Source organism: Bombina bombina, chromosome 11 (genome assembly GCF_027579735.1).
Source record: "Bombina bombina isolate aBomBom1 chromosome 11, aBomBom1.pri, whole genome shotgun sequence".
Taxonomy (NCBI): Eukaryota; Metazoa; Chordata; class Amphibia; order Anura; family Bombinatoridae; genus Bombina; species Bombina bombina.
The window spans coordinates 16,759,814-16,783,996 of NC_069509.1; the positions used below are offsets into that span (position 1 = coordinate 16,759,814).

General features: G+C 44.2%; 1 protein-coding gene across 1 annotated transcript; it reads left to right on the forward strand.

Moving 5' to 3' along the window:
* Nucleotides 1-22,545: 22,545 nt before the first annotated feature.
* Nucleotides 22,546-23,463, forward strand: LOC128641594 (olfactory receptor 5V1-like). The gene has a single exon (XM_053694132.1). The coding sequence runs from the start codon at nucleotides 22,546-22,548 to the stop codon at nucleotides 23,461-23,463; it is 918 nt and encodes a 305-aa protein (XP_053550107.1).
* Nucleotides 23,464-24,183: the final 720 nt, after the last annotated feature.

Consider the following 24,183-nt stretch of genomic DNA (forward strand, 5'->3'; position numbering starts at 1 on the left):
AAGTATCCTGCACTCATCTGATGACTGACAAGACCTGCTTTTGTACAAACACAAGATAAAGTATCCGGCACACTCATCTGATGACTGACAAGACCTGCTTTTGTACAAACACAAGATAAAGTATCCGGCACTCATCTGATGACTGACAAGACCTGCTTTTGTACAAACACAAGATAAAGTATCCGGCACACTCATCTGATGACTGACAAGACCTGCTTTTGTACAAACACAAGATAAAGTATCCTGCACTCATCTGATGACTGACAAGACCTGCTTTTGTACAAACACAAGATAAAGTATCCAGCACTCATCTGATGACTGACAAGACCTGCTTTTGTACAAACACAAGATAAAGTATCCTGCACTCATCTGATGACTGACAAGACCTGCTTTTGTACAAACACAAGATAAAGTATCCTGCACTCATCTGATGACTGACAAGACCTGCTTTTGTACAAACACAAGATAAAGTATCCTGCACTCATCTGATAACTGACAAGACCTGCTTTTGTACAAACACAAGATAAAGTATCCAGCACTCATCTGATGACTGACAAGACCTGCTTTTGTACAAACACAAGATAAAGTATCCTGCACTCATCTGATGACTGACAAGACCTGCTTTTGTACAAACACAAGATAAAGTATCCAGCACTCATCTGATGACTGACAAGACCTGCTTTTGTACAAACACAAAATAAAGTATCCAGCACTCATCTGATGACTGACAAGACCTGCTTTTGTACAAACACAAGATAAAGTATCCTGCACTCATCTGATGACTGACAAGACCTGCTTTTGTACAAACACAAGATAAAGTATCCAGCACTCATCTGATGACTGACAAGACCTGCTTTTGTACAAACACAAGATAAAGTATCCTGCACTCATCTGATGACTGACAAGACCTGCTTTTGTACAAACACAAGAGAAAGTATCCAGCACTCATCTGATGACTGACAAGACCTGCTTTTGTACAAACACAAGAGAAAGTATCCAGCACTCATCTGATGACTGACAAGACCTGCTTTTGTACAAACACAAGAGAAAGTATCCAGCACTCATCTGATGACTGACAAGACCTGCTTTTGTACAAACACAAGATAAAGTATCCAGCACTCATCTGATGACTGACAAGACCTGCTTTTGTACAAACACAAGATAAAGTATCCTGCACTCATCTGATGACTGACAAGACCTGCTTTTGTACAAACACAAGAGAAAGTATCCAGCACTCATCTGATGACTGACAAGACCTGCTTTTGTACAAACACAAGAGAAAGTATCCAGCACTCATCTGATGACTGACAAGACCTGCTTTTGTACAAACACAAGAGAAAGTATCCAGCACTCATCTGATGACTGACAAGACCTGCTTTTTTACAAACACAAGAGAAAGTATCCAGCACTCATCTGATGACTGACAAGACCTGCTTTTGTACAAACACAAGAGAAAGTATCCAGCACTCATCTGATGACTGACAAGACCTGCTTTTGAACAAACACAAGATAAAGTATCCAGCACTCATCTGATGACTGACAAGACCTGCTTTTGTACAAACACAAGGGAAAGTATCCGGCACTCATCTGATGACTGACAAGACCTGCTTTTGTACAAACACAAGGGAAAGTATCCGGCACTCATCTGATGACTGATAAGACTTGCTTTTGTACAAACACAATAGAAATTATCCAGCACTCATCTGATATCAGGGTGCCAGGAATCAGACTGAGACGAGAAGTGCAAAAATAATCACACCTTTATTAATAGCAAAAAATAATAAAAAAGTCCACAAGTCAAATAATAAGCCAGGAGTCAAAACCAGAGATGGTAGTCAGACGAGCCGAGTCAGGAGCCAAAGCGAATAGTCAGATGATCCAGAATCAGGAACAAGGAAAACAGCAGAGTCAGGAACAAGCCAGGGAAGAGGAACCAGGAAGGACGTCAGGCAGCCAGGTAATACACAGGAACTCTCACAAACAGGTCTGAGACAACACAAAGGCAAAGCATACTGAACAGAGGCCCTTTAAATAATAAGTGATGACATCACAATTCTGAGACTGCATCCTGTCTCACACTGATGATGCACACCAGTCTGGCCATAAAAGGAGGTGCAGGAAATGAGCAGCATCCCCCACAATGCACCATAGTTAGCAAGAGAGGTGAGTAAAATGGCTGCCAGCAGCACATGGCAAACAAAACAGGGAAAAAACCCTGACAGTACCCTCCCCTCAACGACCCCTCCCCGTGGGAGGACAAAAGGCTTCTTGGGGAAACGGCATGGAAGGCACGAAGGAGGGCAGGAGAATGAACATCAGAGGAGGGAACCAAAAAACGCTCCTCTGGACCGTAGCCCCTCCAGTGAACCAAATACTGTACACGACCCCTGGACATATGAGAGTCAATAATGCTGCTGACCTCATACTCCTCATGGTTGTCAACAAATATAGGATGGGGACAAGGCAACACAGTGGTAAACCGATTACAAACCAATGGTTTCAAGAGGGAGACATGAAAAACATTGGAGATGCGCATAGCAGGAGGAAGGTCAAGAGCGTAGGCCACAGGATTAACCCGTTTGAGTATTCGAAAAGGACCAACATAACAGGGAGCTAATTTATTGAAAGGCACATGAAGGTTCAAGTTGCGTGAGGACAGCCAAACTCTCTCACCAACCTGGTAGGAAGGTGCGAGCAGACGCCTACGATCAGCCTGGAACTTTTGGCACTGCATAGAACGATGAAGGCAATCCTGAATCTGCACCTACGTGGAACAGAGTTGCCAGAGATGCTCCTCCAAAGCACAATACACTGAGACATGAATGAATTGGGCAACAAGGATGGTTGAAACTCATAATTTGCCATGAACGGGGATAACTTGGAGGAAGCATTAATAGCATGCCCAAGGTAACAGTTCAGACCAATTATTGTGGTGATCTGAGACATAGCAATGGAGGAACTGTTCCAGAGCTTAATTAGACCGTTCCGCAGCACCATTGGATTGAGGGTGATATGCCGAGTAGAAGGAAAGCTGGAACCCCATTTGAGCACAAAAAGAATGCCAAAATCTGGAGACAAACTGGCTACCCCGGTCCGACACTATCTCCTTGGGTAACCCATGTAAACGGAAGACCTCCCGGGCAAAAATTGAAGCAAGCTCCTGAGTTGTAGGCTGCTTCATTAAGGCAATGCAATGTGACATTTTAGAAAAACGGTCAACCACCATAAGGATAACAGTATTGCCATTGGAAACAGGGAGCTCGACAATGAAGTCCATGGAAATTGTCGAGTGACAGAATTGTCGAGTGACAGACCAAATAATTTGGTTCTTGCCTGGGTGACCTGCGGTTTTAGGATAGTGGTAAGTGTGTAAAAGTTTAGTTCAAGATTCTCAGGAACAAAACACTTACCACTAGGTTTCTCAGGAAGAGCATTGGTTTGTGCAGCCAGGATCTCCTCCACCCAAGGGAGAAGTCAAATTAGTATGTATGGTAGCAAAAATATGGTCAGGAGGTATAACTGGAGTAGGTACAGACTCCTCCTTGGACAGAGGCGAAAATTGTCGAGAGAGCGCATCAGCACTAACATTCTTACTACCAGGCAGGTAGGAGACCACAAAATTAAACTGAGACAAAAAAAAGCGCCCATCTGGCCTGTCGGGGCGACAAACGTTTTGCTTCAGAAAGATAAGTTAAATTCTTGTGGTCAGTAAGAATGAGCACTGGCACGCTAGTACCCTCGAGAAGATGCCTCCATTCCTTGAGTGCCAAAATTATGCCCAGTAATTCCCTGTAGTCAATTTCATAATTGCTCTCCGCTGGAGACAATTTCTTAGAGAAGAAACCACACAGATGCAAGGAACAGTCAGGCGTAGGACGTTGAGACAAGAGGCCACCTACTCAAGTCTCAGACGAATCGACCTCAAGAACAAAAGGCAGGACAGGGTTAGGATGAGCCAGAACTGGAGCAACAGAAAAGGCAGTCTTAAGACTATCAAAGGCCTTAATGGCAGTAGGTGACCAATGGAGTGGATCATTCTCTTTACGGGTCATGTCTTTGAGAGGTTAGACCAAGGTAGTAAAGTTTTTAATAAACTTTCTATAGTAATTGGCAAACCCCAAAAAACATTGAATAGACTGAAGACCAACTGGGCGAGGCCACTGCAGATAACTTGTCAGGATCCATGGAGAACCCTGCAATGGAGATAACATAACCTAGGAAGGTTACTTGGGTATGATGGAACTCACATTTCTCGAGTTTACAAAACAGGCCGTTCTCACGTAGTCTCTGAAGAACCCATGTAACATCAGAAAGATGAGCCTCAAGTGTGGGTGAGTGTATGAGGATGTCGTCTAAGTACACCACAACACATTGTTGTAACATATCTCGTAGGACATCATTAATAAATTCATGGAAAACAGCAGGAGCATTATATAGGCTAAAGGGCATTACAAGATACTCATAATGCCTGCTCCTGGTGCTAAATGCTGTTTTCCATTCGTGGCCCTCCTTGATCCTAACGAGATTGTACGCTCCTCTCAAATCAAGTTTAGTAAAGACCGTAGCTCCCTTGAGGCGGTCAAAGAGTTCCATAATGAGCGGAATAGGGTAAGCATTCTTAATGGTAAGACGATTAAGACCCCTATAATCTATGCATGGTCTTAACTTCTCACCTTTTTTCTTCACAAAGAAGAAGCAAGTCCCTGCAGGAGAGCCGGATTTGTGGATGATCCCCCGCCACAGAGCATCAGCAAAATACTCCTTCATAGTACAATTCTCTGCAACAGACAGAGGGTAAACCCGGCCCTGAGGAGGAATGGCTCCTGGTTGCAGGTCTATGGCACAATCGTAAGACCTGTGAGGAGGCAACGTACCGGCACGCACCTTGTCAAAAACGTCTAGGAACTCTAGGTACTCCCCTGGCAATTGAGATACTGAAGAAGTGCACAAGAGTTTAAATAGTTTCCGAAGACAAGTGGAAATACATTGCGGAGACCACGACAAAATTTTGGACCTGCACCAGTCAAGACTGGGATTGTGCTTTTGGAGCCAGGGATAACCCAGAACAACTGGAAAATGCAGAGAGTTTATTACCTGGAACTGGAGGGTTTCAAAATTGAGAGCCCCAACAGCCATGGATAACGGAGCAGTTTTGTGAGTAACGAGTGTGGGCTGAAGGGGCCTGCCATCAATGGCCTCAATAGCAAGTGAAACGGACTGAGGCAAAACAGGAATGGAGTGTTTTGATACAAAAGCACTTTCAATTAAATAGCCCGCAGCACCGTAGTCATCAAGAGCCTGGGTGACTATGGAGGAGTCCACCCAGGAAAGGACAACCGTGACCAAAGGTTTCTCCTTTAGCGGTACCGGGGATGAGGATAAACCACCCAAGGTCTGCCCCAACAGGACCTTAGGTGTGAGCGTTTCCCGGCCGTGTAGGACAAGACTTCAAACGGTGGCCCTGTAACCCACAATAGAGGCAGAGCCCCGTCCTCCTCCTAAAGGCCCTCTCTGCCGCAGAGAGATGTGTGAACACCAACTGCATCAGCTCAGCAGTACCTGGTGACTCGGGACCAGGAGGCATGGGAGGACAGGGAGGCATGGGTGGGAACGAACACGTAGGAGACAACGGAACAGGAGGCTTCTGCAAGCTCTCCTTGAAAGAGGGCCTCTCACTGAGTCTGATGTCAATTAGGATCAAAAAAGACACCAATGCCTCGAGATCTTCAGGTAAATATCTGGCAGCAACTTCGTCTTTAATCGCATCAGAGAGCCCATGAAAGAGGGCAGCAACAAGGGCTTCATTGTTCCAACCTACCTCTGCGGCAAGTGTACGGAACTCAATGGCATACTGAACAGCAGATCTTGTACCTTGCTGAATGGACATGAGTCGTCTAGCAGAGGCAGAACATCAAATACCCTTCGAAAGGAGGCCACAAATTCAGGGTAATTTGAAATCACAGGTTTATTAGTCTCCCACAAGGGATTAGCCCAGGCAAGAGCTGTGTCAGAGAGTAACGAGATGAGAAATCCCACCTTAGCTCTGTCAGAGGGAAACGCCTGAGGTAACATCTCAAAGTAAATGCCCACCTGGTTCAAAAACCCTCTGCGCTGATTAGGATCGCCTCCATATCGCTGAGGTAGAGGTGTAGAACCGGACATGCTCCTGGTAGGACTAGGTGCAGCAGCGGAAACAGGAGCAACCATAACTCGACGGACACTTTGGTCCAAATGTGCAGTGCGAGTCAGCAGGGTTTTCAGGGATACTGCAAATTGATCCAAGCGGTGATCCTGTTTATCCATCCTGGAAATTATGGCAGGTAAAGGTGGATTATCAGCACCATCAGGATTCATGGCCCTTGCGTAATGTCAGGGTGCTAGGAATCAGACTGAGACGAGAAGTGCAAAAATAATCACACCTTTATTAATACTATAAAACAAAAGAAGAGAGAGCGCAGCCACGACTCACGGTAAAAGTATTAAATAATTCCACTTTGCGCATATGTTCATAATGCACTTACAAGAGTTCAATTATCACAAGCATCTCTAGAATCTCACACAGTGCCCGGCTTTCAGGTCTCTGTCAGCTGTTGCTGTTCCTTTGCTCCTTTCTGTTTCCGGCGTGTGGACTCGATTGTTTTTCTTTTCAAAAGTGCCAGGGTTAGTTAAAGTCCTGCTATACCTATGCTGTTGTTGACTAGATCAGTGAACGTCTACGCGTTTCATCCAGCATCTGCTGACTTTTTCAAGACTTCTGAACAGTGCTTGCACATTTATTAATAGCAAAAAAATAATAAAAAGTCCACAAGTCAAATAACAAGCCATGAATTAAAACCAGAGCTGGTAGTCAGACGAGCCAAGTCAGGAGCCAAAGCGAATAGTCAGACGAGCCGAGTCAGGAGCCAAAGCGAATAGTCAGATGAGCTGGAATCAGGAACAAGGAAAACAGAAGAGCCAGGAACAAGCCAGGGATCAGGAACCAAGAGGGACATCAGACAGCCAGGTAATACACAGGAGCTCTCACAAACAGGTCTGAGACAATGCAAGGGTAAAGCATAGTGAACAGAGGCCCTTACTGCTGTCTTACACTGATGATGTACACCAGTCTGGCCATAAAAGGAAGTGAAGGAAATGAGCAGCATTTCACAGTATGCACTAGAGTCAGCAAGAGAGGTGAGTAAAATGACTGCCAGCAGCACATGGCAAACAAATTAGGTAAAAACACTGACAAGGACTTGTTTAAGGCCGAAACGCGTAGACATCTCTTTTTTTAATGGCTCAGGTTCTAGTTTTGGTAAGCTTATTACCTATACTTGTGGATATTTGTTAGCGATATTGCACTATGTATTTTATTTCTTATAGGAGATCTAATTTCACTGTTTAGAAGATCATTGTATATTATTTTGAAGATTGACCCTGCTAGAAGGTTAATTGCACAGAGAATCGTTATCTTCTGCTACACAAACTTTGGATTTTTTTAATGTATCTTCAATTTTAATTTTTTTATTTTTATTTTTAATTTTTGGTGTACACCCATTTTTTAGCATGGAATTTTGGACACATAATCTATATATTTTTTAGACACATATTTTTTGGACACTTACTTTTTTGGACACATTTTTTGGACACATATTCTTGGCACAATAGGGGATTGTCTGTATAGAACAACTTCCGATTTGAGATGAACTTTTATCTCCATTGCACACAAACTGAACATTGATAGAGTTAAAGAGCGATAGTGATATACCATTTCCTGAGCCCTTGGAGCATGCAGAGTAATATGGGTGCAGTCTGTTGCCCCTAACACATTAGTTATGCCATCTATATTGATGGGTTATTGAAGAAGTTCAGTATTATCTATACGAAACATGTTTCACCTTTTCCTGTGATGTGATGTGTACATCGTCTTTTTTATGCCAAATACATTTGCTTTTATCTGATGTAAGAGTCCTGTGGAGACCGGGTGCCTTTCCGCTGTGTTGTTTATTATATTATAGAAGTCCCTCTTGAGATCTTGTCAAGTGCCCTCGGTGTGAGGGACTCCTATAAAAAGATGGCACTTGGCAATGGCATTCAGAAACTTTGCAAATAATACAAAGAAAGTGCTTTGAGACAATCTGCTCAAATACCCCTCTGTGGACTGAACATTTCCGGATGCCAACACATGTATGCAACACAGCATCTTGGACATGCCAGGAATAGCAGTGTGCATACACTTGTGTGGCTCCAAGTCATCCTTTATAACATTGTATAGGCTAACAAGCTGCTGCCTATTGAGCCTATACAGGTCATAAACCTGGGTATTGCTCATAGCATCCAAGGTGAGCCTCACCCTGTTCACCAATGGTTCCAGCACCCTGGGCAAAGGCCTCATTATCCTTACAAATTTCCTGTTTGAGATGCCAGGCACGTATGATTCTGTTGAGCCAGATTTGTCCAACAGCAATGACACAAGCTATCTGCTGAAGCCAAAGAGCAAAGCAAACAAGCACTGATAAGCAGTGGAAGTCAAGCATTCTCGGGCAATGTTATACACACTGTCGGTCATCAGTGACATATTGGCACTGATGTTTGTTTAATTTATAGTGCAATAGTCCAATGGGAGCCCATTAGTAATGAGTCTTGACCGTGTGCAGCTTAAATGCTTTGAAAAGATAGGAGTGCGATTGGTTAACCAGAGCTTTTGTCTCTGGTAAACGAGTTGAGCGATAATCACAATTGCACTTGCTCACTACAGTTTACCACAAACTTGTAATACGAATGCAGTTTTATGCTTGACGGAGCTCATAGAAATTATGGGGAGTGTAATTTATCGTAACCTTGCGCAACTGAAGTTGCAGTAATTTAAACACTGCTCCACTTGTGTAGGAAAAAAAAATTGCAATCTCGTGATTGCATTTGCACAGCTCACACAAACAATAGCGCACCACTCGCAATCTAGCCCTTAATGGTTCAAACTGGGAATTGGGTGCTGCTGGACTTTGCTGTGCGTAAGAGATTGTGGAGGCGTTTGGCAGTAACCCCTGTCAGCCGGCACAGGAGAGAGGTGCTGCACTTGATTTCTAAATTTGTCAAACTGGGAATAGTTCAGATATAAATTAATCTTCAGAGGTTTAGGAGCCGAGCTTTATAAATACAACCTGATCTCTGTGTGAGATCATTTATAAAATGTACAGAACAATTCATATGTTGTGAGACCAACAATGAGACATTATTTAGCCAGACAGGTATTTATGGATATCACACTTTCAGCCCTTGTTGGTTTAGCATCAATGTTTGCAAAAACGTAGATTCAGTATTTCTCAGCTAATATTCACTACATTGAACTATCCCCACTTAGTGTTGTTCTGCTTGAGCTGCTGCTGTATTTTTCTTCTTCTGAAATAGTTTTTGTTGGATCGTTTGGTTAATATTTTTTTGCATTCTAACCTTGATCATAACATTTTGTATACTGCTCTGTTATAGATAAACATATAAACGTGCACCTTGATGACGATATTTTTTAGTTTTTGGGTTTACTGTTTTTGCTATTATGTTTATTTATTTATTATTTTCACTACTGTTTGATGTTTTAGCCATTACCCCCTTATATCACTTAAACTATTCATTTTAAGATTTTCTGTGGATATTTATTATTCTTTATGCTCATTTCAATTACTTTGAGTGTTTTAAATAATGTTATTTCTTTATTAACATTTGATTCTTGTTTCTAACTAAAATATAATAAAGGATAATGAGAAGGAGAAGTTAAATATAGAACTAATATACCAATACATATTATTCCCCTCTAAAAATAATATTTATACTGCACAAAGATTATTGTGGTTATTTCTAATGGACAAATTCCCTGCTCGCTTCAAATACACAGTTTTAAAAATCCATATCTTAAAAAACAGAATAAAACAACAACAAAGTAAACATGATTTGTATTGCTGCAGGGACTATGTAGATATTCTTATCACTGATGTGTACACATAAATTATCAACTGGTCACTGAATTACTACTTTAAGCACATAGTGCATGTTGTTTCCTTAAATGCAGCAACTGCATTATGGCAATTTGATTATAGCGATGTCATTCTTAATAGCAAAACATCAAACTACAAAATAGTAAAAGTTGCAACTAAGGGGCCTATTTAAGAAGGTGTGAGTGGACATAATCCGATATTGCGGATCATGTCCGCTACACATCGATAAATGTTGGCAGCATACACTCTCAGCACTTATCATTGCACCAGCATTTCTTGTGAACTGCTGGTGCAATACCACCCACTGCAGATTTGTGGCAAATCGGCCACTAGCAGGGGGTGTCAATCAACTCAATCGTATTGGATCGGGTTGATTTCCGGCGATGTCTGTCCGCAGCCTCAGAGCAGGTGGAAAGGTTATGGAGCAGCTTCATAGCTTGTGTTTCTGGCGAGCCTGAAGGCTCGCCAGAAACACGGGGCATCAAGCTCCGTACGGAGCTGGTTAAATATGCCCCTAAACATTTGAAAAAAAGGAATTAAAAACTAAGTGAAGTCTCAAATAATTATGCAGGTTTGATACATGACATTAATCTGTGTAAAATGTGTTTATTTGCAAGTCACGTTTAGTGATCTCTGTCATATGGAAGAAGATATAGAACATGATTTATCTCCGTACCTGTTTAGCCAAGTAACAAGTGGGGACATACAATGACATCAAATGCATCGAAATAACATAAATCTACTGGCTTTGTAAGGGTTTATTTCTCACTGAAATAAAACAATGTATTGTTGTCAGCACAAGAAGTTATTTCAAGTTTCCATATGAAGAATGACAATTGTTTTAAAACTATTGTTTTAGCATATTTTCTGTTAAGTACAGATATTTGACTATAATTGTTGTAATTATCATTACTATATATTTTATACATAAAGTTATGCTATATATACAAAAGGCTTAGGGAAGATTCCAAGTGAAAATTTAGTAATAATGGTTTACAGTAATGAAATAGAATGTGACGTAATATACAGACCGGAAAAAGGATACAAGGTATAATTTAGCATAATGGTGCTGATTTATCGTGTCGGGCGGACATGATCAGCTCACATATGCTAGCAGGGGGTGTCAATCAACCCAATCATATTCAGTTGGGCTGATTGCTGTTCGCCGCCTCACAGGCGGCGGGTCAGTTAAGGAGCAACCGCTCCTTCTTAACTGCTATTTCCGGCGAGTCTGAAGGTTCACGTGGAAACAGCTGCATAGGGGCTAATTGACCGCTTGGTAAATTAGCCCCTTAATGTATAATATACAGATGTAAATATAAATTGCAAACATGAGATAGGGTGTAAGATATTCTAGAAAACACAAGAAAAAAATTGGGCGCCACATAGCATAATCTTGAAAAGTTCAAATAGAGAATAGAACTCACACTTAATATTGGCACAAAAACAATGGTATAATAATCACAGGCTGGTACTCAGTCTCCAGCTGACTGGCATTTCGGTGAGCTGCTCCCTCTATATAGTGTACTGCAACAGACTGGTACTCTTAGTCTCCTGCTGACTGGCACTTCGGTGAGCTGCTCCCTGTATATAATGTACAGTAACAGGGCTGGAACTCTCAGTCTCCTGCTGACTGGCACTCTGGTGAGCTGCTCCCTTAATATAGTGTACTGCAACAGGCTGGTTCTCTCAGTCTCCTGCTGACTGGCACTTCGGTGAGCTGCTCCCTGTATATAATGTACAGTAACAGGGCTGGAACTCTCAGTCTCCTGCTGACTGGCACTCCGGTGAGCTGCTCCCTTACTATAGTGTACTGCAACAGGCTGGTTCTCTCAGTCTCCTGCTGACTGACACTTCGGGGAGCTGCTCCCTCTATATAGTTTAATGCAACAGGCTGGTACTCAGTCTCCTGCTGACTGGCACTCTGGTGAGCTGATCCCTGTATATAGTGTACTGAAGCAGGCTTGTACTCTCAGTCTCCAGCTGACTGGCACTCCGCTGAGCTGCTCACGTTATATAGTTTACTGCTATAGGCTGGTACTCTCAGTTTCGAGCGGATTGGCACTCCGGTGAGCTGCTCCCTGTATATAGTGTACTGCAACAGGCTGGTACTCTCAGTCTCCAGCTGACTGGCACTCTGGTGAACTGCTCTCTGTATATAGTTTACTGCAGCAGGCTGGTACTCTCAGTCTCCAGCTGACTGGCACTCCGGTGAGCCGCTCCCTGTATATAATGTACTGCAACAGGCTGGTGCTCTTAGTCTCCAGCTGACTGGCACTCCGGTGAGCCGCTCCCTGTATATAATGTACTGCAACAGGCTGGTGCTCTTAGTCTCCAGCTGACTGGCACTCTGGTTGAGCTGCTCCCTGTATATAGTTTACTGCAACAGGCTGGTACTCTCAGTCTCCAACTAACTGCTGGCACTCCAGTGAGCTGCTCCCTGTATATAGTTTACTGCAGCAGGCTGGTACTCTCAGTCTCCAGCTGACTGGCACTCCGGTGAGCAGCTCCCTGTAAATAGTATTCTGCAACAGGCTGGTACTCTCAGTCTCCAGCTGACTGGTACTCCGGTGAGCAGCTCCCTGTAAATAGTATTCTGCAACAGGCTGGTACTCTCAGTCTCCAGCTGACTGGCACTCCGGTGAGCAGCTCCCTGTAAATAGTGTACTGCAACAGGCTGGTACTCTCAGTCTCCAGCTGACTGGCACTCCGGTGAACTGCTCCCTGTATATAGTGTACTGCCACAGGCTGGTACTCTCAGTCTCCAGCTGACTGGCACTCCGGTGAGCAGCTCCCTGTATATAGTGTACTGCAACAGGCTGGTACGCTCAGTCTCCAGCTGACTGGTACTCCGGTGAGCAGCTCCCTGTAAATAGTATTCTGCAGCAGGCTGGTACTCTCAGTCTCCAGCTGACTGGTACTCCGGTGAGCAGCTCCCTGTAAATAGTATTCTGCAACAGGCTGGTACTCTCAGTCTCCAGCTGACTGGCACTCCGGTGAGCAGCTCCCTGTAAATAGTGTACTGCAACAGGCTGGTACTCTCAGTCTCCAGCTGACTGGCACTCCGGTGAACTGCTCCCTGTATATAGTGTACTGCAACAGGCTGGTACGCTCAGTCTCCAGCTGACTGGTACTCCGGTGAGCAGCTCCCTGTAAATAGTATTCTGCAACAGGCTGGTACTCTCAGTCTCCAGCTGACTGGTACTCCGGTGAGCAGCTCCCTGTAAATAGTATTCTGCAACAGGCTGGTACTCTCAGTCTCCAGCTGACTGGCACTCCGGTGAGCAGCTCCCTGTAAATAGTGTACTGCAACAGGCTGGTACTCTCAGTCTCCAGCTGACTGGCACTCCGGTGAACTGCTCCCTGTATATAGTGTACTGCCACAGGCTGGTACTCTCAGTCTCCAGCTGACTGGCACTCCGGTGAGCAGCTCCCTGTATATAGTGTACTGCAACAGGCTGGTACGCTCAGTCTCCAGCTGACTGGTACTCCGGTGAGCAGCTCCCTGTAAATAGTATTCTGCAGCAGGCTGGTACTCTCAGTCTCCAGCTGACTGGTACTCCGGTGAGCAGCTCCCTGTAAATAGTATTCTGCAACAGGCTGGTACGCTCAGTCTCCAGCTGACTGGTACTCCGGTGAGCAGCTCCCTGTAAATAGTATTCTGCAACAGGCTGGTACTCTCAGTCTCCAGCTGACTGGTACTCCGGTGAGCAGCTCCCTGTAAATAGTATTCTGCAACAGGCTGGTACTCTCAGTCTCCAGCTGACTGGCACTCCGGTGAGCAGCTCCCTGTAAATAGTATTCTGCAACAGGCTGGTACTCTCAGTCTCCAGCTGACTGGTACTCCGGTGAGCAGCTCCCTGTAAATAGTATTCTGCAACAGGCTGGTACTCTCAGTCTCCAGCTGACTGGCACTCCGGTGAGCAGCTCCCTGTAAATAGTGTACTGCAACAGGCTGGTACTCTCAGTCTCCAGCTGACTGGCACTCCGGTGAACTGCTCCCTGTATATAGTGTACTGCCACAGGCTGGTACTCTCAGTCTCCAGCTGACTGGCACTCCGGTGAGCAGCTCCCTGTATATAGTGTACTGCAACAGGCTGGTACGCTCAGTCTCCAGCTGACTGGTACTCCGGTGAGCAGCTCCCTGTAAATAGTATTCTGCAGCAGGCTGGTACTCTCAGTCTCCAGCTGACTGGTACTCCGGTGAGCAGCTCCCTGTAAATAGTATTCTGCAACAGGCTGGTACGCTCAGTCTCCAGCTGACTGGTACTCCGGTGAGCAGCTCCCTGTAAATAGTATTCTGCAACAGGCTGGTACTCTCAGTCTCCAGCTGACTGGCACTCCGGTGAGCAGCTCCCTGTAAATAGTATTCTGCAACAGGCTGGTACTCTCAGTCTCCAACTAACTGCTGGCACTCCAGTGAGCAGCTCCCTGTAAATAGTATACTGCAACAGGCTGGTACTCTCAGTCTCCAGCTGACTGGTACTCCGGTGAGCAGCTCCCTGTATATAGTGTACTGCAACAGGCTGGTACTCTCAGTCTCCAGCTGACTGGTACTCCGGTGAGCAGCTCCCTGTATATAATGTACTGCAACAGGCTGGTACGCTCAGTCTCCAGCTGACTGGTACTCCGGTGAGCAGCTCCCTGTAAATAGTATTCTGCAGCAGGCTGGTACTCTCAGTCTCCAGCTGACTGGCACTCCGGTGAGCAGCTCCCTGTAAATAGTGTACTGCAACAGGCTGGTACTCTCAGTCTCCAGCTGACTGGCACTCCGGTGAGCTGCACTATATACAGGGAGCAACTCACTAGAGTGCCAGTCAGCAGGAGACTGAGTACCAGCCTGTGGCAGTACACTATATACAGGGAGCAACTCACCAGAGTGCCAGTCAGCAGGAGACTGAGTACCAGCCTGTGGCAGTACACTATATACAGGGAGCAACTCACTAGAGTGCCAGTCAGCAGGAGACTGAGTACCAGCCTGTGGCAGTACACTATATACAGGGAGCAACTCACCAGAGTGCCAGTCAGCAGGAGACTGAGTACCAGCCTGTGGCAGTACACTATATACAGGGAGCAACTCACCGGAGTGCCAGTCAGCAGGAGACTGAGTACCAGCCTGTGGCAGTACACTATATACAGGGAGCAACTCACCAGAGTGCCAGTCAGCAGGAGACTGAGTACCAGCCTGTGGCAGTACACTATATACAGGGAGCAACTCACTAGAGTGCCAGTCAGCAGGAGACTGAGTACCAGCCTGTGGCAGTACACTATATACAGGGAGCTGCTCACCGGAGTGCCAGTCAGCAGGAGACTGAGTACCAGCCTGTGGCAGTACACTATATACAGGGAGCAACTCACCGGAGTGCCAGTCAGCAGGAGACTGAGTACCAGCCTGTGGCAGTACACTATATACAGGGAGCAACTCACTAGAGTGCCAGTCAGCAGGAGACTGAGTACCAGCCTGTGGCAGTACACTATATACAGGGAGCAACTCACCGGAGTGCCAGTCAGCAGGAGACTGAGTACCAGCCTGTGGCAGTACACTATATACAGGGAGCAACTCACTAGAGTGCCAGTCAGCAGGAGACTGAGTACCAGCCTGTGGCAGTACACTATATACAGGGAGCAACTCACTAGAGTGCCAGTCAGCAGGAGACTGAGTACCAGCCTGTGGCAGTACACTATATACAGGGAGCAACTCACCGGAGTGCCAGTCAGCAGGAGACTGAGTACCAGCCTGTGGCAGTACACTATATACAGGGAGCAACTCACCGGAGTGCCAGTCAGCAGGAGACTGAGTACCAGCCTGTGGCAGTACACTATATACAGGGAGCAACTCACCGGAGTGCCAGTCAGCAGGAGACTGAGTACCAGCCTGTGGCAGTACACTATATACAGGGAGCAACTCACCGGAGTGCCAGTCAGCAGGAGACTGAGTACCAGCCTGTTGCAGTACACTATATACAGGGAGCAACTCACCGGAGTGCCAGTCAGCAGGAGACTGAGTACCAGCCTGTTGCAGTACACTATATACAGGGAGCAACTCACCGGAGTGCCAGTCAGCAGGAGACTGAGTACCAGCCTGTTGCAGTACACTATATACAGGGAGCAACTCACCGGAGTGCCAGTCAGCAGGAGACTGAGTACCAGCCTGTTGCAGTACACTATATACAGGGAGCAACTCACCGGAGTGCCAGTCAGCAGGAGACTGAGTACCAGCCTGTGGCAGTACACTATATACAGGGAGCAACTCACCGGAGTGCCAGTCAGCAGGAGACTGAGTACCAGCCTGTGGCAGTACACTATATACAGGGAGCTACTCACCGGAGTGCCAGTCAGCAGGAGACTGAGTACCAGCCTGTGCTCATGGTACCATTGTTTTTGTGCCAATATTAACTTGCTCTATGAAGAGAGGTGTAAAATATCGGAGATGCTAATGGTCTACTTGTGTGTAAAACACTTTGTGGCATTGTATTCTATGCAGTCCTAGAGGATTACATTGTTATCTTATGTAAAACTGTAATAAATAAAAACTTAAAAAAAAGAACGTAAAGGGAAAGTAAACAACTTGTGATTATGAGACATTTGTTACCATCCTACAGAATAACAGATGAGTCAAGTGTACAATAAAATCCTGTTTACTGCAATTGGTTTTCAATAGAAAAACTGGGAAAAACTGAGAATTGATAGCTCCAGTATTGCTTTGTGCAGTGGTGGTCTAATATACATTTTGTATGCATGGTTTGAGTATACCTCTTGTAGAACCCACTGCTTTATTACCAGCTATGTTTGCCAAAGGGAACAGCAAACAGAAATCATCCAGTTGTTGTACATTATATACAGGGAGCTACTCACCGGAGTGTCAGTCAACTAGAGACTGAGCGTACCAGCCTGTTGCAGTACACTATATACAGGGAGCTACTCACCGGAGTGTCAGTCAACTAGAGACTGAGAGTACCAGCCTGTTGCAGTACACTATATACAGGGAGCTACTCACCGGAGTGTCAGTCAACTAGAGACTGAGCGTACCAGCCTGTTGCAGTACACTATATACAGGGAGCTACTCACCGGAGTGTCAGGCAACTGGAGACTGAGAGTACCAGCCTGTTGCAGTACACTATATACAGGGAGCTACTCACCGGAGTGTCAGGCAACTGGAGACTGAGAGTACCAGCCTGTTGCAGTACACTATATACAGGGAGCTACTCACCGGAGTGTCAGGCAACTGGAGACTGAGAGTACCAGCCTGTGGCAGTACACTATATACAGGGAGCTACTCACCGGAGTGTCAGGCAACTAGAGACTGAGCGTACCAGCCTGTTGCAGTACACTATATACAGGGAGCTACTCACCGGAGTGTCAGGCAACTGGAGACTGAGAGTACCAGCCTGTTGCAGTACACTATATACAGGGAGCTACTCACCGGAGTGTCAGGCAACTGGAGACTGAGAGTACCAGCCTGTTGCAGTACACTATATACAGGGAGCTACTCACCGGAGTGTCAGGCAACTGGAGACTGAGAGTACCAGCCTGTTGCAGTACACTATATACAGGGAGCTACTCACCGGAGTGTCAGGCAACTGGAGACTGAGAGTACCAGCCTGTTGCAGTACACTATATACAGGGAGCTACTCACCGGAGTGTCAGGCAACTAGAGACTGAGAGTACCAGCCTGTTGCAGTACACTATATACAGGGAGCAGCTCACCGGAGTGTCAGGCAACTAGAGACTGAGAGTACCAGCCTGTTGCAGTACACTATATACAGGGAGCTACTCACCGGAGTGTCAGGCAACTGGAGACTGAGAGTACCAGCCTGTTGCAGAATACTATTTACAGGGAGCTGCTCACCGGAGTACCAGTCAGCTGGAGACTGAGAGTACCAGCCTGTTGCAGTACACTATATACAGGGAGCTACTCACCGGAGTGTCAGGCAACTGGAGACTGAGAGTACCAGCCTGTGGCAGTACACTATATACAGGGAGCTACTCACCAGAGTGTCAGGCAACTGGAGACTGAGAGTACCAGCCTGTTGCAGTACACTATATACAGGGAGCTGCTCACCGGAGTGTCAGGCAACTGGAGACTGAGAGTACCAGCCTGTGGCAGTACACTATATACAGGGAGCTACTCACCAGAGTGTCAGGCAACTGGAGACTGAGAGTACCAGCCTGTTGCAGTACACTATATACAGGGAGCTGCTCACCGGAGTGTCAGGCAACTGGAGACTGAGAGTACCAGCCTGTTGCAGTACACTATATACAGGGAGCTACTCACCAGAGTGTCAGTCAACTAGAGACTGAGAGTACCAGCTTGTTGCAGTACACTATATACAGGGAGCTACTCACCGGAGTGTCAGGCAACTGGAGACTGAGAGTACCAGCCTGTTGCAGTACACTATATACAGGGAGCTACTCACCGGAGTGTCAGGCAACTGGAGACTGAGAGTACCAGCCTGTTGCAGTACACTATATACAGGGAGCAGCTCACCGGAGTGTCAGGCAACTGGAGACTGAGAGTACCAGCCTGTTGCAGTACACTATATACAGGGAGCTACTCACCGGAGTGTCAGGCAACTGGAGACTGAGAGTACCAGCCTGTTGCAGTACACTATATACAGGGAGCTACTCACCGGAGTGTCAGGCAACTGGAGACTGAGAGTACCAGCCTGTTGCAGTACACTATATAGAGGGAGCAGCTCACTGGAGTACCAGTCAACTGTAGACTGAAGGTAACAGCCTGCTGCAGTACACTATATACAGGGAGCAGCTCACTGGAGTGTCAGGCAACTGGAGACTGAGAGTACCAGCCTGTTGCAGTACACTATATAGAGGGAGCAGCTCACTGGAGTACCAGTCAACTGTAGACTGAAGGTAACAGCCTGCTGCAGTACACTATATACAGGGAGCAGCTAACCGAAGTGCCAGTCAGCTAGGGACTGAGAGTACCAGCCTGCTGCAGTAAACTATATATAGGGAACAGCTCACCTGAGTGCCAGTCAAATGGAGACTCAGCGTACCAGCCTGTTGCAGTACACTATATACAGGGAGCAGCTCACTAAAGTACCATTCAACTGGAGACTGAGAGCGGGCTGGCACTCCGGTGAGCAGCTCCCTGTATATAGTGCACTGCAACAGGCTGGTACTCTCAGGCTCCAGCTGACTGGTACTCCAGTGAGCAGCTCCCTGTATTTAATGTACTGCAACAGGCTGGTACTATAAGTCTCCAGCTGACTGGCACTCCGGTGAGCTGCTCCCTGTATATAGTGTACTGCAACAGGCTGGTACGCTGAGTCTCCATTTGACTGGCACTCAGGTGAGCTGTTCCCTATATATAGTTTACTGCAGCAGGCTGGTACTCTCAGTCCCTAGCTGACTGGCACTTCGGTTAGCTGCTCCCTGTATATAGTGTACTGCAGCAGGCTGTTACCTTCAGTCTACAGTTGACTGGTACTCCAGTGAGCTGCTCCCTCTATATAGTGTACTGCAACAGGCTGGTACTCTCAGTCTCTAGTTGACTGACACTCTGGTGAGTAGCTCCCTGTATATAATGTACAACAACTGGATGATTTCTGTTTGCTGTTCCCTTTGGCAAACATAGCTGGTAATAAAGCAGTGGGTTCTACAAGAGGTATACTCAAACCATGCATACAAAATGTATATTAGACTACCACTGCACAAAGCAATACTGGAGCTATCAATTCTCTAACAGTTTTTTCCAGTCTACATCACTGACTTTTTCCTCAGGCAGAAAAAACAACAGAGTTTGCGCTCTTTAAATAACCATTATAAGACACTGTGCACCGGTATGCTATCATCCATGTTTGGTGTGTGTGTTATCAAAGTGTGACTATATAATAGGCAATCTTAATATGTGTTATAAAACTTCAATGTGCTAATATATGAAAAACAATAAAAATACAGAGGCGTCGGGCCATTTAAGGAGCAGTGGTCTTAAGGTATAATATACAGATGTAAATATAAATTGCAAACATGAGCTAGAGTGTAATATGTTCTAGAAAACACATGAAAAAAAATGGGAGCCACATAGCGTAATTTTGAAAAGTTCAAATATGTGAAATTCACTAAAATGTGAAATAGACTACCACTGGACAAAGCAATACTGGAGCTATCAGTCCTCTAACAGTTTTTCCCAGTCTACATCACTGACAGTTTCATCAGACAGAAAAAAAAACAACAGAGTTTGCGCTCTTTAAATAACCAGTATAAGACATACTGTGCACCGGTATGCTATCATTCATGTTTGTGTGTTATCAAAGTTCGACTATATAATAGGCAATCTTAATATGTCTTATAAAACTTCAATGTGCTAATATATGGCAAACAATAAAAATACATCTTATAAAAAAAAAATTGCCCAAGGGAGCACACAAAGATGTTACAAAATAATTTGCAGATATTTATTTTTGATACCATCATAAAGTGTTAGATTTTTTGATCTCTGAATTTTACATACAGTGAGGGAAAAAAATATTTTATCCCCTGCTGATTTTGTATGTTTGCCCACTGACAAAGAAATGATCAGTCTATAATTTTAATGGTAGGTTTATTTGAACAGTGAGGGACAGAATAACAACAAAAATATCAAGAAAAAAATGCATTTCAAAAAAGTTAAAAATTGATTTGCATTTTAATGAGTGAAATAAGTATTTGACCCCTTTGCAAAACATGACTTATTACTTGGTGGCAATCACAGAGGTAATTAGCCACCGGGTTTCCACAAATCTCAGGAAGGATTTTGTTACGCTCCTCTTTGCAGATCCTCTCCAAGTCATAAAAGTTTAGAGGCCGACGTTGGGCAACTCGAACCTTCAGCTCCCTCCACAGATTTTCTATGGGATTAAGGTCTGGAGATTGGCTAGGCCACTCCAGGACTTTAATGTGCTTCTTCTTGAGCCACTCTTTTGTTGCCTTGACCATGAGTTTTGGGTCATTGTTATGCTGGAATACCCTTCAACAACCAATTTTCAATGCCCTGGCTGAAAGAAGGAGGTTCTCACCCAAGATTTGATGGTACATGGCCCTGTCCATCATCCCTTTGATGCGGTGAAGTTGTCCTTTCCCCTTAGCAGAAAACCACCCCCAAAGCATAATGTTTCCACCTCCATGTTTGACAGTGGGGATGGTGTTCTTGGGGTCATAGGCAGCATTCATCCTCCTTCAAACATGGCAAGTTGAATTGATGCCAGAGAGCTCGATTTTGGTCTTATCTGACCACAACACTGTGCTTTCTTGAGCAGGGGGACCTTGCGGGAGCTGCAGGATTTCATTATTTCACAGCGTAATTTGTTACCAATTGTTTTCTTGGTGACTATGGTCCCAGCTGCCTTGAGATTATTGACAAGATCCCTCCGTCTAGTTCTGGGCTGATTTCTCACTGTTCTCATGACCATTGAAACTCCACGAGGTGAGATCTTGCATGGAGCCTTAGACCAAGGGAGATTGACAGTTATTTTGCGTTTCTTGCATTTGCAAATAATCGCACCAACTGTTGTAACTTTCTCACCAAGCTGCTTGGTGATGGTCTTGTAGCCCATTCCAGTCTTGTGTAGTTCAATAATCTTGTCCCTGACATCTTTGGACAGCTCTTTGGTCTTGGCCATGGTGGAGAGTTTGGAATCTGATTGATTGATTGCTTCTTTGGACAGGTGTCTTGTATACAGGCAACAATCTGAGATTAGGAGCATGCCCTCTAAGAAAGTGCTCTTAATCTCATCTTGTTACCTGTATAAAAGACACTTGGAAGCCAGAAGTCTTGCTGATTGATAGGGGATCAAATGCTTATTTCACTCATTAAAATGCAAATCATTTTATAACTTTTTATAAATGCATTTTTCTGTTGTTTTTTGTTGTTGTTATTCTGTCTCTCACTTTTCAAATAAGCCTACCATTAATATTATAGACTGATTATTTCTTTGTCAGTGGGCAAACATACAAAATCAGCAGGGGATCAAATATTTTTTCCCTCACTGTATTTGAACTTGTACAAGATTTAGCAATGTGGTGCCCCTTTGTTCCTTGTGTCTTCTACAATACCTAATATTGTTGTGTATACGAATAGAAGTGGAGTAGCCTGAGTGAGGATTTTTTATAATTAGACTCAATATTTTATTATTACATATACTATTTATTTTAGTTGTTTTTAATCCAAATGTTCAATTAATATTAATGTTTGGTCCCCTATAATCTACTCATTACGGGGTAGCTTCATTTTGTTATAATCTTATATAGTTTAGGTTGTAAGATATAATTTACAGACATGACATATGAAATAAAGTATAATTTACAGATATGAATACACAAATAGATATATGTGACATGTCACAAAGTGCAGGCTTTCAGTAAAGCTCAGAAAAAGCAGGATTATTTCCAGTCTTATATCGTTACATATATAATACTATTTGCTGGTAAGATAAGAATGTCATTAAGTGTCTTTTATGGTGGACACTAAAGCATTTAGCTAGCTTGACCATAGAAACAAATCTCAGTTTTGATATATGTTGTTGCTTAAATTGTTGAAATTATCTTTCATTGAAGGTAACTGTTCAACAGAAGTCAAATGGAAAACCAAACAATATTTTATTTCTATCTATCTGGATTTTCTGACCTAGCGATTTTCCAGATTCATCTTTTTGTGATATTCCTTCTAGTCTATGTGATGACTATGTTTGGGAATTTCCTCATCCTTCATCTGATCTGCACAGACTCAAATCTCCAAACACCTATGTACTTCTTTCTTGGGAACTTGGCATTTTTGGACATGTGTTGTTCCTCAGTAAGTGCCCCCCGGCTGCTTTTTGACTTATGCAGCAAAAGAAAAGTTATTTCCAGAGCATCTTGTACAGTACAGATATATTTCTTCATTTTCTTCACCACGTCAGAAGTTCTTTTGCTTGCTGTCATGTCTTGTGATAGATATTTTGCCATTTGTCGCCCTCTACATTACTTTCAAGTCATGAATCTCAGAGCTTGCACCGAGCTGGCACTAGGGTCATGGACATTCGGTCTTGTGTATTCTTTGATGCACACACTTTGTACACTAAGGTTGTCCTTCTGTAATTCTAACACCATACACAATTTCATTTGTGACATCTCCCACTTGTTTCAACTTTCGTGTACAGACACCTTTCTGAACATCTTAATCATTTTTCTTTTTGGGGGGCTTCTTGGAATAACTTCTTTGATAATAACACTTGTCCCATATATCAGAATATTTACCACAGTAGCAAAGCTTAAGGCCAAAAAGAGCAAAATTAAAGCTTTTTCAACTTGCACATCTCACCTCACGGTGGTCTTTATATTTTATGGCACTCTTGTTTTTAATTTCTTCCGCCCAAATACAACTTATAGATTTTCAGAAGACCGAGTGATAACCATTATTTACACTTTAGTGACACCTTTATTAAACCCTCTGATATACAGTCTAAGAAACCAAGAACTCCAAGCAGCACTAAGCAAAGCTCTCCACAAACTGTAACATTTCAATAAGATTTATTTTATGGAACAATTTGATGCCATGTAACATTAGGATTATCATTCCCAGACTTGCACAATAATCACAAATTTGTTAATAAGCTCTGTGTCAAATTTAAGATTTAGAGTTTATGTTAGAAGAAAACATTAGATTTAGGGGTAGGACTATGTATGGTTCTTATCTGTGTCACCCTTACATATAGCAATATTGAATCTGCTACTGTTTGGAAAATGCAAAGCAATAATGTTGCCTTTGCTTTTGGGTTGCAATGCATTGCCTGCCCTCTCTTGAATCTAAATAGTGAACTTTAACCCTTACAATAGCTTTACACATGACCCTTCCCTACTCCTAACATTAGCTTTAAACTACCTATTGCATCAGCCCATAAACTAATCATAACACTGGTTTTACACCAGCTTTCGCCATAGCCCTAACAATAATCATAATCCCAAACTAACACAAGCCCAGGCTCTAAACTCAACAATATTCCTAACCTAGCCAAACTCTAGCTCTTGCCCAAGCCTTTTAACTAGCCTTACACTAACCCTTTGTCAAGCCCTAGCAATTAGCTTAGCCTTACACTAGCTCTTCATCAAGCCCTTACACTAACCATGGCCGCGATCCGATATGCAGCGTCGCCCGCAAAAGCCGGTGACGCCAAATTTTGTGCTGGTTTGGTATCACATATATGGAGTAACATAGAAGTTACGCTCGTATATTTCT